The sequence below is a fragment of the Alligator mississippiensis genome, chromosome 10 (genome assembly GCF_030867095.1).
Source record: "Alligator mississippiensis isolate rAllMis1 chromosome 10, rAllMis1, whole genome shotgun sequence".
NCBI classification, from domain to species: domain Eukaryota; kingdom Metazoa; phylum Chordata; order Crocodylia; family Alligatoridae; genus Alligator; species Alligator mississippiensis.
In genome coordinates, this window is record NC_081833.1 from 43,279,090 (window position 1) to 43,297,478 (window position 18,389).

At 41.9% G+C, this 18,389-nt stretch overlaps 2 protein-coding genes across 8 annotated transcripts in view; one reads left to right on the top strand and one right to left on the bottom strand.

Moving 5' to 3' along the window:
• The window catches only part of SLC38A8 (solute carrier family 38 member 8), a 35,208-nt gene extending 31,670 nt beyond the window's left edge, over positions 1-3,538 (top strand). Inside the window, exons 9-10 of the mRNA XM_014605246.3 lie at positions 522-573; positions 3,248-3,538. Coding sequence (XP_014460732.2) covers positions 522-573; positions 3,248-3,350 — 155 coding nt within the window. The 3' untranslated portion in view covers positions 3,351-3,538. The remainder of the gene's footprint in view (positions 1-521; positions 574-3,247) is intronic.
• The window catches only part of NECAB2 (N-terminal EF-hand calcium binding protein 2), a 441,556-nt gene that overhangs the window by 67,806 nt on the left and 355,361 nt on the right, over positions 1-18,389 (bottom strand). For 4 of the 7 annotated variants that reach the window (XM_019499209.2, XM_059713749.1, XM_059713750.1 and 1 more), the window contains 4 exons: positions 11,232-11,344; positions 9,222-9,299; positions 6,474-6,565; positions 3,849-5,175 (listed from right to left, as the gene is read on the bottom strand). In XM_019499209.2, coding sequence (XP_019354754.1) covers positions 5,147-5,175; positions 6,474-6,565; positions 9,222-9,299; positions 11,232-11,344 — 312 coding nt within the window. In that variant the 3' untranslated portion in view covers positions 3,849-5,146. Of the gene's footprint in view, positions 1-3,800; positions 3,820-3,848; positions 5,176-6,473; positions 6,566-9,221; positions 9,300-11,231; positions 11,345-18,389 lie in introns of those variants that run through there. The other 3 variants (XR_009455239.1, XM_059713747.1, XM_059713748.1) reach the window with 2 other exon arrangements.

An 18,389-nucleotide genomic window follows, 5' to 3' on the forward strand; every position in this document is an offset into this window, starting at 1 on the left:
TTTTCCCTCTCTACTTGCATTTTTACGGTACTACTTACTTCATTTTTCATGCCTCTAGCATCTGTCTCCTCATACAAATTATATGCTCATTTTTTCCAAGTAAAATGTAGCTGACATAACTCAGATTCCATGTAGCCACTTAACTGCTAGGAGTTGTATAACAGTTTTAAGTAACAAATTACAAGTGAGCTTTTATACTTCAAAGGAGAAGTTACAAAAACTAAATGATAAAAAAATCTTACCGAATGTCTTTAAATGGGGAGAAGGGGGAATGTTTAATTATGACTCTAATAATTAAATGTATCAGACACAGAGCTGATTTTTATCCATGCATGTTCTAGTACCGTTGATTGGCAATGCACAACTGAACTAATATACAATTAATTAAATTCACTAATGGTTCCTTCCTAACACTGCTTTCTCAGTGTTTACTGAGAAGAATATTTGGGAATGAATGTAGGTGTCATAATGAGAGTTTCATTTTAGAACCACTGCCAGGAATCTACTTTTTTTGATTGCAGGGCTCTGTCTAATTTGTGCAATGGAAACTGAACCCATTGAACCACGGAAAAAGTAAGTTTGTATGTACTATGAGGGTCTGGATAAAGGATGTAGTTAGTGATTGTTTAGAAAGATGAACCTACTACACCACACACAACCCAGTGACCCAGGGCAATGGGTGTAAAGTGTGATAACTGATAAGGTCCTTCCATTCCTATCTTTCTCTCAGTACACCAGAAAAAGTCTGATGTCAGCATATATCAGATTCCTTTCTAATATCTACTGAATGGCTCTGGCAGAACATGAAATGCAAGAATTCTTCAGAAAGGATCATCTTGACAACAAAAAGCCAGAAGGACATTTGTACAGAAGTAAAATTTCCCAATTTAGGAAAAATTAGAGTAGAGCATTATTGTATGAAGAGGGGAAACAGAGAGTCTAGTTTCATTCTATAAAGCTGTGTAAACTGCAAAAGAGGGAGAGTGGTTAGACAGTTTTTAATGATCAAAAATTAAATCTTGAAAGATTTTCCCAAATAATCCAAGGTGAGCTACTAGAAGTGACTGATTTGACCAGTTTGGACAAAGGAACACAGCAGGTTCTCCTTCTATTAAAAGTTGCCTTTCCAAGTTGTGATTTCTGATTAAATAGAGACCATTTGCACCTTGCTTAGTATTTGGGGTGTGTGGCCAGTCAATCAAGCCACACCATGGTGGTTCTATTCCCTGAAAAACTGAAGCACAGGCCCTGGGAACATGTTAGCTCCTAACATTTCTCTGCAAATATCTGTGAATTAGAAAAAGACTCATGGACTATTAAAGCAAGATAAAAAGGTTCCTGAGTACAATCAGAGCACGTGTGTTTTGTGAGAAGAGGCTGGGGTAGGCACAGCTACAGAGACAGTTTAGGTTTGTGAATGCTGACAACTGCAGCCTAAGTGCTGGAGGAGCATGGGGCTTAAGACCCTGGTGAATTTTAGGCACCACAGAATGGGAACCACACATCCAGGTTCTTTTGATCTAGCCCTAAACTTGCTGCAGCAGGCAGCCTTCATAGCAAAGTACACAACCTTTTATCTTGTAATGCTTTATTTGAAAGCTGCTGCTTTAACTGCTGTTGCCTGATTAGAACTTGCTTTTTGTGTGGAATCATTGCTTCGGGGGGGTTGGGTTCTTTATCTACTACATGCTTCTCCCCAGGTATTTTTTTTACCAGCACTCGTGCTGCTCCACTTCTTGGTTGGTATCTATGCTTCTAGTCAAAGGAAATTGGTTGTAGTTATCCACCTGAGTTCCTTGCAAGAATATCCAAAATTATTGTGATCTACCCACAATGTTCTAGTGCTGGGCTTTGGGGACTGGGCTAGGGAAGGAGAGGGAGGAATGTTCCTAAAACACAATTTGGCTTAAACATATACTGAAGAAAAATCAACTCCAATTCACCCGTTCACAAAAACTAGCATGACAGCCAAAACCCTTTTGAGTCCTAAGGGAATTAAGTAGGGCATAAAAGTAGAGCATTCACTTGCCCTACATAGGTAAAAAAACCACTCTTTTAAAGGAGGGTTAAGTACATCACTGTAAGCCAGATGGTTAAGGACAAATTGGGATTTCTCTCATAGCAAGTCTCTCAAAATAGTTTTTGCATTTCAGTAATGCTCAGGTTAATATTGACAGCCTTGCCCATCTGAAGAGAGTTGTCAGACTATCGCTTCCCTTGTCCTGAAATGGGTGAACATCTCACTCACCTGCTAGGTTTGTGAACAGATATGCAGACAGTAATTTGAAGAGCGTCCTCTTTTTTTGTTGTTGTTGTTTTTTTTGTTTTTTACCCCATCATCCATCTCCTCTCCATTAATTATGCAGTGATATAGTGGAAATGATTAAAATGTTAAATGCAGGCAAGATTTTTATTTTTACTTTCATCAGAGAGATGGACCTTGTCATCACATGACCTGGGACTTAGTAGGTTCTTTCTATAGTTGCCAGTTATGCCACTGACTCAGTCATGCCACTGACACCATTGGGTGAGTGTAACATGAATACAGGAGGAAAGATCTTGTTCTGCCCCTAACCTCTATTTCATCTTGAAACCAAATGCCAGAAAGCAACTAGATTCCCACACCTGAGAACTACAGCATTTAAGATGTGTGGCCTGGGACAAAAATCTTGAAAGTCTATATGCCTCAAAAAAACCCAGCTGGAGAATAAGGACAATGACTTTGTAGGAGAGAGGTTGATTTATGTAAGATTTGGGTGCTCATTTGTTCATAGGTAAAAAACCTAACAGTTTGCTTTCATCCTTGAGAAAGAGATTCATTAGTATTTGCTGAGGAGGACAGATGTTTATGGCTGTCTGCTACATCCACTGCTGCCACCCCTGTACTACCAGTTCTCCATGAGTGAGGCGCACTGTTCTGAGCAGGACACTTGCCTGACAGGGTATCTTTGGGCAGCACCCCTCCTTCTCAGTGAAATAAGTTGTAACATGTGAAGGCTGATTTGGTTTTTGTGCAGCAATTATATAATTCATAGTGAAGACTGCAGTAAGGTAGCAGGAGTCATTTTATGTAGAGAGATTGTTTTCCAAGCACACAGGATCTCAAAGAATGTAAGGCATTTTTTTAGACTTAGGCAATGTCTAGAGGAAAAGTTGTATTTAGGATTATGCTTACCTTTATACAAGGGACTTGTTTCCCAGGGTAGCTTGCCATGGAATAAATTCTATATTCTGTTTATTTTTCTAGGTCCTGTTTAATTGTCTGGGGGGTCATCTCTGTCTTTTGTGGAGCTTTCATCTTTGGCCAAAGCACAACTATTGCCATCATGGAGTTGTCCTATAAACTTTAGGTGCTTTTAGCAAGGATACTCGCAACTTGGTCTCCTATAGTCTGGTCCACTGTGACCAGCTTGGTGCTATTTGTAACGAATAACACACCTCCATAGAGGATAGTTTGGAGCATCATTTCCAGGTGACTGACAGGAGTGTATCAGCCTTCCTTTGTAATTTAATAAATCCTTTTTAGCTTTCTAACAAAATAAAGACTGATTTTACACAATGCGTCATTTTTTCCTGTCTGGTGGGTCCTAGAGGTCTATATGGTAAGCGACAGACCTCCTCATTCAGTACAGTGTGTGCCTGATAAATGTTGTACCGATGTACATCTGCCGCACCATTATCACCTCCTAGAAAATGATTCTATGCAGCAAGAAGGCAACAGTTTACCAGAAAGTCATGAATTTCCCAGCTGTCATCAAATTATTTTAATGCAAATATTTCTCTTCCAGGACTGCAGAAATCTTTCATACCATTTCTCTCCTAAGGAGCAGGAAGATAGAATAAACCACTGCAGTTTCCCAATGAGATTTTATTTGGCATCTCTAGTACTTAACTGTACATATTCTAATATTAAATTGCTTATATGTTGCTTAATACTGACACCCTGTAGTTTGCTATGGTTTCAAAGCCAGGTACATTTGCTGACATACATAGAGAATAATATCAAACATTATAGTCAAAAGTGAAGAAATAAGCAAGCCTGCATCTCAGAGTTGGTTCCCCTGCAGTAGTTCCCAGTAAAAACAAATAAAAAATGCACTAAACTTAGTAAAGGAATAGATTGCTACTTTCTACAGCAAGAAGGCATCTATAGTACATCAAGGCTTAGTTAGCATGCATTGGCTTTAAAGTGAAGGAAACTTCAGTTTGACACAGGAATTGAAGAGGAGGAAGAAAAACAGTTTTCATTTTCTTCCTGATTACATAGGACAAAACCAACAATTAAATAAAAAATCTAAAAATGGTGCATCAATTCTAAGGCAGAGTGACTTTCCTTCTCAAATTAGGCCTGTTCCACTAGGCAGTTCTGAGATGCTGGTACATCACAGCTGGATTTATTTCATAAGTAAATGGCAAAGCTGAATTCTAGAGAAAGGGTATAGATTCTATTGCAAAATGTATTCTTACAAGCTTACTAGATGAAAAAATTAACATCTATCTGGAACAAAACTTTGAGTAAAAGTGGCTTCTGCTGGCCTCATCACGGGAAGGGCTGGCCAGACTGAATCATACTGTTGGGCCTGTGCTCCAGTGTCCTCCCTATTTTCTGTAGTGCCAAAAACTTACTGTTTTACTGAAATCTATGGAAATTACAGCACTTCTGAAAATTAGGCCATTGCTGCTGAAGAGTCAATTCTGAGAGTCAGGCTTTGGCCACATGTTCATTTATTTAATTATTCCCACCTTACTGAGAATAATAAATAAGTTTTGCTTAGTGTCACAGAGCCTAGAAAAGACCCCATGGCTCTGTGGTCTCTCAAACAGCAACAGGGCTCTGGTGATGAGGAGGCAGACAACATACTCCACTCCAGCCCTGTTTGAGAGATGATCTTTGGGGAACTGATGTAGTAGGTGTAAGGGTTTTTTTTGTTTTGGTTTGTTTTCCTTCACTTCAAACAGCAAACATACATTTCTGACATTCCTGGTTAGAAGTGTATTCAAAAGACAATACTTGTAACAAAGTCATTAGAAAAGACAGGAGTTTAGTCCTCTGTAAAGGAAGAGAGAATTCAGAAGACAGAAAAAGACAAGGTGAGAGTCTGAAAGTTGCACTGTTCACCTTTCTGTGTCTTCTCCAGGAATACAGTTAGTCTCTGTTCAGGGTGCACCAGGCTGCTGTGAGAAGAACACAGAGTCAACTCAACATCTCAGAGCGCTCAACATCTTCCCCTGAGCTTTGCAGGCACAACAGCCACCCCAAGGGAAAGACTGAAGGATTCAACATCAAAGCTTACTGCATTCTGAATTGGCAGAACTTGTTTTGTCAGGCAAACCAAAGCATGCAGGAGGAAAAGAATGTGTCTAATAGCTCATCGGTCAAGAGATAAGAAAAATGAGTATAAAGCTGGAGGAGTAACATCCCTGAATTAAACCACCCCTTCCCCATGTAAATTAGTGGAATTTTGCTATTAGCTCAAAATAGAGTTGCTTATGTAATATAACATCACTGTTTTAGTCCCTGGAGATTTTCTAATGGACGGGGTTTTATTTAGAAGGTAGTTACATTTCATGGCCCCTGTGGGAGCTAAGCAATTATCCATAGGGGAAAACTGAGACCCAAAATGAATAAGGCCTTTTCATTATACATAAGTTGAATGTTATTCCTTTCATGATATGGGGTTGTGGAAGTTTTACAACTTGTGGATATGGTTATACCATTATAACTTATTCCCACGGGGGGCAGGGGAGAAGGTGGAGGCACATCCCTGGCCCATAACTTTGGCAGGAAAAAAAAAAAATCTGCTGCTAAATGAGTCAGTACTTGTTGGTATTTCCTTGGGTTTTACCCAGAAGTCAGACTTTAGAAATTTGGCACATGGGCAGTGCACTCCTTGTCTGGCAGTGAGAAATAGGGTCTGTGCAGTATCTTATTTCTGTCCTTGAAAATGAAAAGCTCTTGAATAAGCTAAAATCCATAATTTGTTTGCAATTCTACATGCAATTTCACACTGCTCTGAGAGATGACAATGAACCCAGTGAAACTGACTGGCAATCATGTCTCTTGTGCAAAGGCGTGGCTGACTTTGCAAACAGCGTAAAAATGTTACCAAGAGGTAATGAAGGACAGAGCATAAGGCTGCAGAGAATCAGGCCATCCTTGTGCAGCCATGTGGAGCTGCAAGGTGTTTTAATGCCCACAACTTAATGAATTTATAGAACCTTCACATTCAGTTTGCCCTTCAGGATGAGAATGTCTCAACGAAGTTCATGTAAATTTACTATGAAGGGCAGATAGTCTTGAAGAGACTGATGGAATTAAGGCTGCCAGACTTCGGGGTGGCTTATTTAATAGTGAGCAGGGGTCACTAGCACTCAAGCTGAGATCCAGCTGCTTAGTTTCTTTAGCGGCTTCTGCCTCTACTGGTAGCTTTGTCAATGCCCTTCAGGTGTTAAGATACCTCTATTGGCTTTACCTGGAACTGACACACTGGAAACAGCCTCCGGCTGAGTCAGGGTGTCCACTTTCACATGCTGGAACCCTTTGCAAGCAGCGCTCTGCAGGTGTCTGGAACAAAGATTAACAAGTGATGAGTCTTGGCCTAATGTAACAGGATAAGAGCAGCTATACTGCTGTACATAGAGCAGCTGTACTGGGGCCTCTCATTGCCACTGGAAGTTGCCAGTAGCAATGACTAATGGCACTCACGACATGTATAGTTACATCTCCTTTCTGGTTTGTTCTCTAGGTCAGGGTCCCCCCTCTTTTAGCTTGCCAGGATTTTTATATTAATTTGAAGCAATCCTGAGTGTTCTCTTTTTGTGTGTCTTCCTTATCTTTCCAGTAGTGTACAAATGATGTCATAGCCATGATGGTTCAGAAATTGTGAGAGACAAGGATTTCTTAGGGTGATATCTTTTATTGGACTAACTATCTAGTCAGGAGAAAGTTTGACTCTCAGTAAGACCTGACAAAGAAAGCCTTGCATTCAAAAGCTTGTGTAATTTTATCCCAATGACACAGTTGGTCCAACAAAAGATATCACTATAAGAAATCCTTGTCTCTCGCACTATCTTTCAGGCACACTTTTCATCATTCTCCATGCAGTGTACTAATGTATTCATACACAAAGTACAACACAGATTCCAAACTTTGGCCCTGAGCTCAGCTGAAAGGAGTAAGGGAACAGAGGAGAGCAAGAGTCACAAAAAAGACATGGCTATTTGCATTACCTGAATAGATGGAGGATCTATGTGGGCTGGGATTGCCCCGTGGGGTTGATGAACTTTGTAAAACATCCTATGCAAAACTTTCTCCTGACATTTGTAGTCAGAGGGCACTCGCCTAATTAATGTGATTTAAAAGGTAAGCTGGTTTCATGTTAGTGTCAGGTACAGTAAATTAGCAACTAACAGGAAGCAGGCCTGTGCCAAATTTTTACATGGGAAAGCCCAGTGTGACTGGCCAGATCCATGCAACAGCCCATCCTACTGGGAGATACTGGTTCAATACTGGTTCAACATGAGCTGTTACAGGTTAAGGTAAAGTAGGTTTGGCCACTGTTAGCAACTAAAGCATGACTGAAGTTAGTGGGGTTTGCCCTCCCTCTCTCCCTTCCCCCCACACCTTACACCTTACTCTACCTTACACACTAGGGCTGCAGTTGCCTCTCCTTACACTACATAATATAACACTGGCCTCTACTGTGCAGAATCAGAAGCTGACTTAAAAATAAGAACCTGTAGCTTTTATCTAATGTTCTTCCTTTGTAGATCTCATGGAACTACTGGCCTCAGAGAGTCAAACAAACTTTTCTTCAAGTCCTAGGACTCTAGAGCAATGATAAAATCCATGTGTTTGTTGGCTTTTCCATCATTTAGTTTACTTTTATGCTCTGGGAGATAAGTGGAAATATCAGCACAACAATTCAGTCATTTCTTGGGCTGAGTCTGAGAAACCCTGAATGATTCCCTGGGTGCTTCCACAGAATGGAGATGCAAGCAGAATGTTCCTTAGCCTCTGGGTGACATCAGTGAGCTATTTCTCAGGAGCAGTTCCATATTCAGGCTGTATGGTTAAGCTGTGGTCACTGAGAAAAAAAACCCATGGCATCAGTGAGCCTTAATTTCCCCTCCCTTGTGTGTACTTGCAGCCTGCACGCTTGACAGTTTCTCACTGTCTTTCTAGCTCCTTGAGAAGTCCCCATTTCACATGGTTGCTGTCTTTGATCTTCCTACCAATCTAATACAGATCAGCTGAGCCTAAGGGCTTCCACGGTCGTTTTGGCTCCTACCAGCCAGGGACCCAGGACAAGTCCTGAATTCCACCACCATCACATTGCTTTCTGGCACCTGTTCTCCTTGGGGCTTGCTTGCAAAGCCTCAGGTTTCTCTGGATGTTAAATGGCAAGGACACTCATTTTTTAAAAGGGCTTAAGGTTCTTCCAATACAAGGGGATGTTGATTAGGACACTGTTTGGGAGAAATTGCTCCTTCTGCCTTAAACTCTGCATTTGCAGAGAATATAAATACAAAAGCCTGTTCAGGTAACTAGGGCTGTCCACCAGTTTCTGCTGATGCAAAAAGCCTGAAATTCATGTCACCTGTTGTGCTTTGCTTACTATGCACCAAAGTGAAAGGAAATCTACCAACTAAGCTGAGAATACCCTTCCTCCATGTCATTTCCACAACAATTACTAACCCCTTCATACTACAGTCACACTTGACCGATGATTTTTATATGAAACACAACAACCATAAAGGGGAGATAAGGTAGTATTTTCTTTTAAAACTGCACCTGCCAATCTCCCTTTCCTGAAATTCCTTGTAGCATTTTCCTGTCCCATGAGCTCCCACACCTTCCATCTCCCTGTTCTAGAAGGAAACAGTTTGTTGCCTCACCTGGCCACAGCATTTTCCCATCTAGGAGATACCAGGTCAGGGCCCTAGCAGTAGTAGATGTTAGCTATTATGTATAGTATCATAAACCCTATGCTTGGAACACGTCAAATGAAAAGCAAGATGAAAGTTAAAAAACTTTTAGATACTCACATGGAGAGGGCAGCTTCTGCATTCATGCACACACATGTATGCACACACTTCACCATACAGAGGAATCGCATACACTCTTGCATGTAGATGATAAAGACGGCCCGAACCAACACCTACTAGGTTGGAACACCCCTCACCTGCACATAAGACAGGATTAAATTTTGTTCTCTTACCTCTTCCAATCTTCCTCAGACTCCCAGAACTCATAGACAATGAAGGTGACTCCATCCGGGAGCCTCACTGCAGTTACACTGAAAAGGCAAAGAGAGAGTAAAAGCAACTCAATCATGATTTGTGCAAGACAGACAATTCCAGGCACCTCACTGGCCTGAGAACAGCAAGTGATGCCTCATCAGCTTGTGTGAAAGCCATTACAGTATGGGAATGAATTGCCCCAAGATCCTGTATGTCCTGATTCCCATGTTGGCATCATGGCATGAGTTTGAGGCAAAAAAACTTGGAGCACTTACCGCTCCTACTCATATGTGCAGAGAGCTGAGGATGCTCACTGTGTTTCAGGACCATGCCTAGAGGCTGAACAGCACAGAAACTGGTTGTTACATTCAGGCTTTCTCCATTTTATGGGAGTATGTACAAATTCACCACTGAGATCTGAATGGTAGCACAGATGCTTCTGAAGTTTGCTGTCCCACTGCCCAAAATAAACTAATGGGTAGTTTAACTGTTACACTGTTAGGCTATCACTCCTGTTCTCAGCTTGAAAATGAAGCTGGCATTAAACTGTTGCTTTATCTTTCTCAGCAGGTGAGAGGCCAACTACAGACAGATTGCCCAGGTCACAGGCTAGGAGGAGCTATCAGGTGCATCTGATAAGAGCAGGGATTCTGTCTGGTGAAAGAGGGCAGTCTTGTTGCAAATGAGCTAGCCAGTCTGTTCCAGGAGTGTATAACAGTGATGTGATGTCACTTCAAACTACAGCACTTTCAAGCACCTTGGAAAAGCACAGGAAAATCACCACTTGAGGACCCCTCTGAGCACACTGCTTCCTTTGCTTCTGCTTTGCCTCTTGTATATGTGAAAAAGGGAGCCCAGCAGTTAGTGCTTTCCCTTATATGCAATGACAGAGGACTTCACACAAACCCTTCACTCCTTAGGGGCACCTATACCCATGCCGAAGCTCTGCTCCGTGTGCTAATTAGCATGCATTGGAGAAGACTTGATTAATCGAGTCTGCTGTGAGTCTGCTGGAGTGTGCTAATTAGTGTGTTCTAGCAGCCTCTGCGTCACATGTATTCAGTGTCCCTGCATTTCAAAATGTCGGCAGAGGTGCTTTAACTAAAGCTCGTCAAACAAGTTTTACTTAAAACGTCCCTGCCACCATTCTGAAGCATGGGATGCTGAATAGGTATGATGCTGTGGGTGCTTTAATTACAGCATCCCCAGAGTTGCTCCCAGAGCCTCTCTAATTAAAGCGCCGTCCCACTGTCCCTGATGCCCTAAGGTAGGTTTTTACTCCAAAAAAGGTGTGGTTTATTGTGAGTAACCCACATTAGCTTACTTGAGTTAAAGTAATTGTGTAGATGAGGCAACTTGACTTTTAAATCAGATTAGCAGCTCAACTTGAGCCCTAAGCTCCTCTATAGGCTTTAAAAGGAGCTGTTAATGCAAGTTAAAAGTTATCTAACTGGAGTTTAGTGCACAGTATTTTTTTGCACTGAAGATAAACACTTATATATGGAAGAACATACCAGACACATCTAGGAAATACATTTCTTCTAGATATGCTAGCATTCCTCATGTATCCTGATCTCTTGGCTAACAAACAGCTGCACACATGCATGTATGCGCGCACACACACAGGCCAGCACCAGTGATAGGCTACATTAGCATCACACCTCAACAACCTCAGTTTATGATGTCTCCTGATTGATGTTTGGGGTTTGATGCAGGGGCCATTTGCAAAATCTGGATCTGCCTCTAACTTTAGATTTCAGATGGTCCTTTTCCCTTCCCCATGCAATTATGATGAGATTGGATTTGTGATTTTGTTTGGGGCTATCTAACTCTTGATTAAATCTATGTCTGTACTTATGATTTATAATTGACAAGGCTGGTGGGATGTGAACAGCTGGAGTAGTAGCTGTGCTATATTATGCAATCAGATATTCATTATGAAACAGGTGCTCCTGCTTTCCATCAGAAAAGGGAAGAATCATACTTACTGGAAACAGTCCCTCTCTCCTGCCACAATCTTCAAGTACTGCTTAAGGGAGCTACAGAATTCTCCCAGGTGCTTCTGGGAAACTGTCATCTCATTCCGTACCAAAAGGAGATACTGTGAAGACAACACAAGTACAAAAATAAGCCAGGAGGGTTTTAATAGATCTAGAAACAGACACATTTAGATCACTTTCTTTTATACCAGAACCACAGAAAAGGGTGTCAGCTGTCAACTTTAGGTCAGTCGTGTGTCTTCTGTCTCTGTTTAATTACCTGCATTAAGGTACTGACAACAACAACATTCCTAGCAAAAAAAATGTATAGAGCTTGTTTAGCACGGTGGATCCATCAACCGCCAGGCCTGGAAGCAACGTAGCCAAAACTGGAAAGAGCATCGTGTACAGTGCTTAATATGGCTCTATGTTGGTGCAAGGCATTGCTGTGCACTTACTGAGCAAACTCTAGTTCTGAAAAGCTCCCTTGGTGCCAGGTCATGTCATGTCATGAACTGCTCCACGCTTACAACCTCCCAGCCCAGAAGCAGCGTAGCTATGCTAGTGCAGTGCTATGCTTGGGCTAATTAGCTCTGCCTCCCATACTGGCTACTCAGCCTGCCCTCAGTGTTGCCCTGAAGTGCTTGTGCAGTGTCCTGTTTTGGGTAAGCATGCCTGTAGCGAGTCAGTGCCTCACATGACACTACTTGGCACCAAAGGATCCTCTGCTAGCCTGTCCTTACAGCTCCTTACAGCAATTCTGCAGCCTAGTTTTGGAGAACCACTGGTGCAGGAGTCTAGAGAGTCCCTCTATCCAACTCTTTCACTGCCCTACAGTACAACCTCATGCCAGTCATTTAATCTTCATTACCCCTCCCATACTTTATCTTGTTTACTTGAATTTTAACCACCTGCAGTAAGGGGGGAGGCTCTTACCATATACACTGCTTAGCAAAAGGGGGCTCCTACCTCAGATGGGGCTTCTGTTACTGTAATAAAAATAAGAAAAAATAAGGCAAGTGTCCTGAAGACTTTAACTGGACTTGTTTGGTAAGCAAGCTCTTAACCTGGCAGCTTTACGAGACTAAGCCATGAACCACTGAAAAATTATGCGTGTGTGTGTGTGTGTGTGTGTGTGTGTGTGTGTATATATATATGTTTATATGTGTGTGTGTATAAGCATGCACATGTGTGCATGTATGTATACACAAAGCAATTACTTGCTTTGAATTCTAATTACTGCCTGCATGCACCAGACATGTCCTATACTGACAGCTCTTTGAAAGCCGATTGACATAAAAATCCAAGTTTATAAGCACAGTGCTGTGAATAAGTATTTTGCATCCCTAATGTTTATAGGATTACAGAGTGCAATTTTGAGTTGAAGTATTGTCATGTTAAAAAGAGGTTATAAAACAGTCTGCATGAGAAAAAAAACACCATTTTCTTGGGTCTCCCAGGGAAGAAAACTAAATTAGATGCAAGGTTCTGCAAATAATTTGGTTTATTTGAAACAGTCACTCCCCCTCTCTCTCCAGTCTGGCTTTCTAACCTGAGACAAGCTAACTCTGTTGGAGACAGGTTTACCGCTGTCCCACACAGACTAGATGCACTCTATGCATCCATCACAGATGAAAGATAGAAAGCACTGCATGTTTTACAGATAGGAATCCACTAACATTTCATGCTTCCTCTTCCATTACTCCTCATTTTGAGTCTCTGATATGTCTGTTGTCCCACATTTGCCTCAGGGATGAAGTGGTTTGCTACCCCTGGTACCTTAAAGATGTTGTGTGACCAAGAATTCATCTTAATGCTTTTTCATGACTTGCCTTCCTAAGCAGGCACAGCATGTTTCTCAAATCTCAGGTTATGCTCATTAACAGGATTTCAAAGACAACATATGAAAATCATCAACACTCCTATAGCCTGGGAGGTACCATTCTAAGCAGCACAATTGTGGAAATGGATCTTAGAGTTGTAGTCGACTCCAAAATGAACATGAGTCACCAATGTAATGAAGCAATAAGCAAAGCTAACCGCACTCTTTCTTGCATAAGTAGGTGCATCACAAACAGGTCTAAGGAGGTGATACTTCCCCTCTATGTGGCATTGGTGAGGCTGCAGCTGGAGTACTGTGTCCAGTTTTGGTCGCCGCACTTCAGGAAGGATGTAGATAACCTGGAAAGGGTTCATAGGAGGGCCACCCATCTGGTTAAAGGCCTACAGAAAAAACCCTATGAAGACCAACTGAGGGATCTGAATCTCTTCAGCCTCCTCAAGAGAAGGCTAAGAGGTGATCTTGTGGCTGTCTACAAACTCATCATGGGGGGACAGCAGGAAATAGGGGATACAATGTTTACCACAGCACCCATCAGGGTAACTAGAAACAATGACCACAAACTGAAGGACAGCAAATTTAGACTGGACTTCAAGAAAAAAATCTTTACAGTGAGCGTTGCCAAAATATGGAATATGCTTCCAAGGGAGGTGGTGCTATCCCCTTCCTTGGAGGTATTTAAGAGAAGACTGGACAAAAACCTGGCTGGGGTCATCTGACCTCAGCACTCTTTCCTGCCCAGGGCAGGGGGTTAGACTCAATGACCTATTAGATCATCTATGAAAATGCTCTAGCTCTGCTCTATGCTTGTTGTTATAATACACAGAGTGATCTGCAAGCAAATCCAAAGTGGACCAGAGAGCACACCTCACCAAGAAGTAAGCAACAGGCATGAACCATGGGGAAGAGCAACTAATAAGATATTTTAAAAAGGTTTCTTGGCTGTGAAGCAAGGCATCAGTACCTTCCTGAAATGCTCATTAACTGCCTGTGAATGGTAACAGCACAGGGCAAGCTAATTTCCACCAACTTTTTAGCATAGCGCTTGTCAAATTCAATTTGTCAGGCAATCTGTCCTATGCATGTGTTGTGAAAATGCAACGTGAAGCAGCAGACAGTGAGTTTTAATGTAATCCGTCCACTGGTAGAAAACCTGTCTTGTGGTACGCTTTGCCCCCTTCTCAATGGATTTCTAATGACAAGCTTGGGGCCAATGCCACCCTGGTATGATTCCACTGAAATCAAAATAGTCACACCAGGGCTAAGTGTGGCCTCAAGTGCTTTCATACTCTGTGATTTAGAAGGAAGACACTACTCTTCATGGAGGTCTGGAAACTATTGTGAACTTGGACTTTTTTGTGTCTCAGAAAATGAGTGAAGATAAGGCTCATGAGTTGGCCTTTCATGATAGCATGGGGCACATACCATGGGAATTGGATATAATCTCAGGCAAATTTGTTCAAGAGGATGTTTGAACCTGTTCTTCTACATGGGCAGTGGGTGAAGAGCAGACTTTCAGGCAGGTCAGTAGCTCAACCATACCTTGTAAACCTGGTGCTTTACATCTTAGTCCACTCTATCAATTGGAAGACTTAAACTGACTGGCCAAAGCAAACCCTGGACACTTCTCCAGGAACAAAGACTCAGCACCTTGGGGGCCCTCATGCCCCTGCTTCATTAGGACTGACATTTCCTTTCCCTTACGTCTCCACTCCCCTGTCTATCAGACACAGCACTGGATCACCTTTCTGTCTCTCATCCTATATCAGGCTCATGTTGTGGTAGTGTCCTCAGTGACAGACCTCTAGATAAGTATTACATCCCATCCAGCTGCCTTGGCAGCTTCCTTTTACCCCCTGAATAGAGAACTTCACCACTCTGCTATTCCCATACTGTCCCAGCTGTGGTGTGTGGGGCAGCAAAACTTGTACACAGATTGAGCAATGTTCTGAGGTCCAGGCAGCAATATGGCAACTTGACTCAGTTTCTGTTGATTATTTGATCCTGTCTTTCATCCTGGTTCTGTCCCAGGCAGACAGCTCCTTTCTCTTCCAAATAGCTCAACAGTCCTATTGTTTCCTGTTTACATCTCTGGTGCAATGCTTTACAATGTTCTATAACCACAGCCAGAGGGCCAGACTGACAGGCTGTCTGACTGCTTCACCAAAGGGACAATTATCCAGTAAAAATACATCAACATACTTCAGCTTCCTTGAAACGCCACTTCAGTTCCAAGTTAGACAGTCGCTGGCAACCTGCAGATCTGTGAGCTCATTTGCTGGTGCATCTCTGCTTTCAGGAAATGTTATATTCAGGGTAACTTCTTTGACAAGTCACACTTTCCTTCAAGAACAGGGCTTATCTACACAAGGGTATTTTTCTTTGATACGGTTGGATGTGAATTTAAATGGCTTGAGCTACTTTGGAATACCATATTGTTCTGATTATAAGTCAAACCCATCTCCTTTGGTTCAAATTTCAGTTCAAAACCAGCCTTTTGCCCTAAGTACAATTCAATGTTTCTACAAGGGTCAACAGAAAATGAGTCACACAATGCAATTATAGCCTGCTTGTCAACCTTCCAAATAAGTAGAACATAACTGTCCTTTTTGAAGAAATAAAAGGCCAATTTATAATCAGAACAAAACAGTAGTTCCTGGTGGAAGGCATTCATTTCAGAAGTAAATGTCTACCCAGGAGAACAGACATTCCAATCAATTTTCCTGTGGAATAGCTCAGTTGTAAGTCCCACATACCGAATGTCCAAAGTGAATATTAATTTATCATAGCTGTTCAACCTGATATGTGATGCTTACTGGCATGATACACAATGCTCTTATTGTGTGTACAAACACTGCCAACCACAGTGCTGGCCACTATTATTACTTGTGTTATAGGGATGTCTAGGAGACCCACTCATGGATTGGGGCCCATATATGGCTAGGTGCTGTACAAACACAGAACAAAAAGCTGGCCTAAAGTTTCTTCTGGAAAAGGAGTAAGAAATAATATAGGTAGAAACTGGGGAGGAAATTTAAAAGTATGGTGCTAGCAAAGGCAAGCAGTAAATAAAATGACCATTATAATTGTAGAAATCTGGAAAATAAGAGTAACTGCAGTAAAAAAAATGAAGCTTAACATCTGTGCTATTATGCTGCCTCACTACAGTAACATTAAGGTAAATGTTGCATTAGAAAAGTCTAAGATAGAACCCTACTTTTTAAAACCACACCTAAGACAGCAAGAACATCTTTTTTCCAGGCTTCTGGGATCCCAAGAAGCAGCTTGAGAGAGGCAATTTCCATATCATTTTTCTCTTTTAAGTAAAATAACTGAGGTCAATGCATCTTCCTACATATATCAAACTCCTCTGATGCAACAGAAAATTGAGTATGAGAACAGTGTGCCACAAGGGAAAGAAGCCAGCCCTACTGAAATCTGCCATTAAAAGACAATTAGATTTTTGGCTCCACTTGTAACTGAGTGAGGAGAACAATAATCACTGCACAATTTTGAGTTCCTTTTTGCAGGGTGTGCAACACGAGCAGCAGTATCACCCCTGGAACGCAGGCAGGCATCATTTCGAGAGAGACTTGTTAGAGTCCATTTTGATTTGCAATCTTGGACTTTGAAAATCCTAACCCAAGGGAGTGAAATATTTGGAAGACACAAGAGTTTTAACAAGGACCACAGAGATGGCCATTCTGGACTAGTCCTTCTAATCCAATCTTCTCTTTCCTGTACGGACAGGACTGGATCAGTGGTGCCCAATCTCCTGGCCCAGTGCAGGGCTGGTCTCTTGCCTTGATCCTGCAGGTGGGGTTGGAGCATGGGTGCAATCTCACATACTGAATCCTGCATGCTGGATCTGGCCCGACCCTTGCAGACCCAACCCTGCGCACAGGCTGATCCTGTGCGCTGCATCTGGCTGTGTAGTAACCCCATGTGCTGGCCCCACCAGTGATCTTGCATGCAGGACCATGTCATCTGGTCCATGGAGCTGCCCCTGGGTCCAGAAATTTGGCAGTAGGGGAATGGCAATTAGCAGAATTCAGCTGTTTCCCTTCTGCCAAATTTCTGGACTAGGCTGGATGACGTGGCTCCATCATTGAGCACCACTGTACTAGACGCTTCAGGGAAATGTACAAGAAATCTTGCACTATGCTATGGTGGGATAATCTACTAAAATCCTTCCTAGCACCAGGCAGACAAGGTTCCTTGGGTGAATTTGATATCTTTTATTAGACCAACCCAAATAGTTGGAGAATAGTTATTAAGCAAGCTTTCGGGTTCAAAAACCCTTCATCAGGCTAAGGAAGTTTCAGCAGTTGGTGTGTGCTCTTCCTGGATGGAATGAAAAGTACCATGCATTTAGTGGCTAGCCTAGAGCCCTGAGGGGTTATAGCTCTCCCACTTTTAAGAAAAATATCCAATCCAACTAGTATAGCTCTGCCTTCTCTCATTAGCTATGCAGACAACCAGCTCTTTTGTGAATGCCAACAAACTCTCGGCCTCAACTAGTCCATTAGCAATAAGTTCCTCAGGCTAATTGCTCCCTAAGTAGAAATACACCAAATATTTCCTTTTTGGTCTGTACCTTTCCGAGGAAAGCTAATCTTCTCTGAAACTGATTCATACAACTGCGTTTCTTAGGAAATAGTATCAGACAGCACACAGACATACATTGTGCAAGCTATTTTCCATCTCTCTAGGCTACAACTATATTCCTACTGCAAAGGGTTGCGTTAAGAAATGGAACAATCTTTCTAATGCTCTTAACAAACAGTTGCCTCACTCAAAGCTCAGACTTAAACAGGACAATGAATCAGAATCTAAGGGACCCTCCCCTCTTTTCTTGGGAGATTTATCATGGCTTGCTGCTAGTAATAAACAGTGGTAAGGGAAGATGATGTCCAGACCTTCAGGTTGTTTGTCCTTAATGCACACTTACTATTACACAGCAAGTGTGAGTATCTCCATTTGTATTGCTTTTTGCCCTTTGGAGTCAAGCAATTTGCCTGAAATGATGTGGTAACAGCACACAGGATAAATACATTGTCTTTTATCAGACACTATATAGAGGAGAGATCACAAGGGGCCAAGACTGATCAAAATGGCTCCAACTCTAAAAGCAAATGTAGTTAAACAGGAAACAACATAAAATCTATGGTTCTTTAGGCTTTGGATAACTGAAGCTAATCTAATCAGACTGCAGGGATACTTGGTGGCCAGGACATGCTTTATCTATTTCTCCAGTGTTCTAATAACAGGCTAAGAAAACACTGACAGGTTCTGTTCCTACCATACTTCTTACTATCTCAATTTTG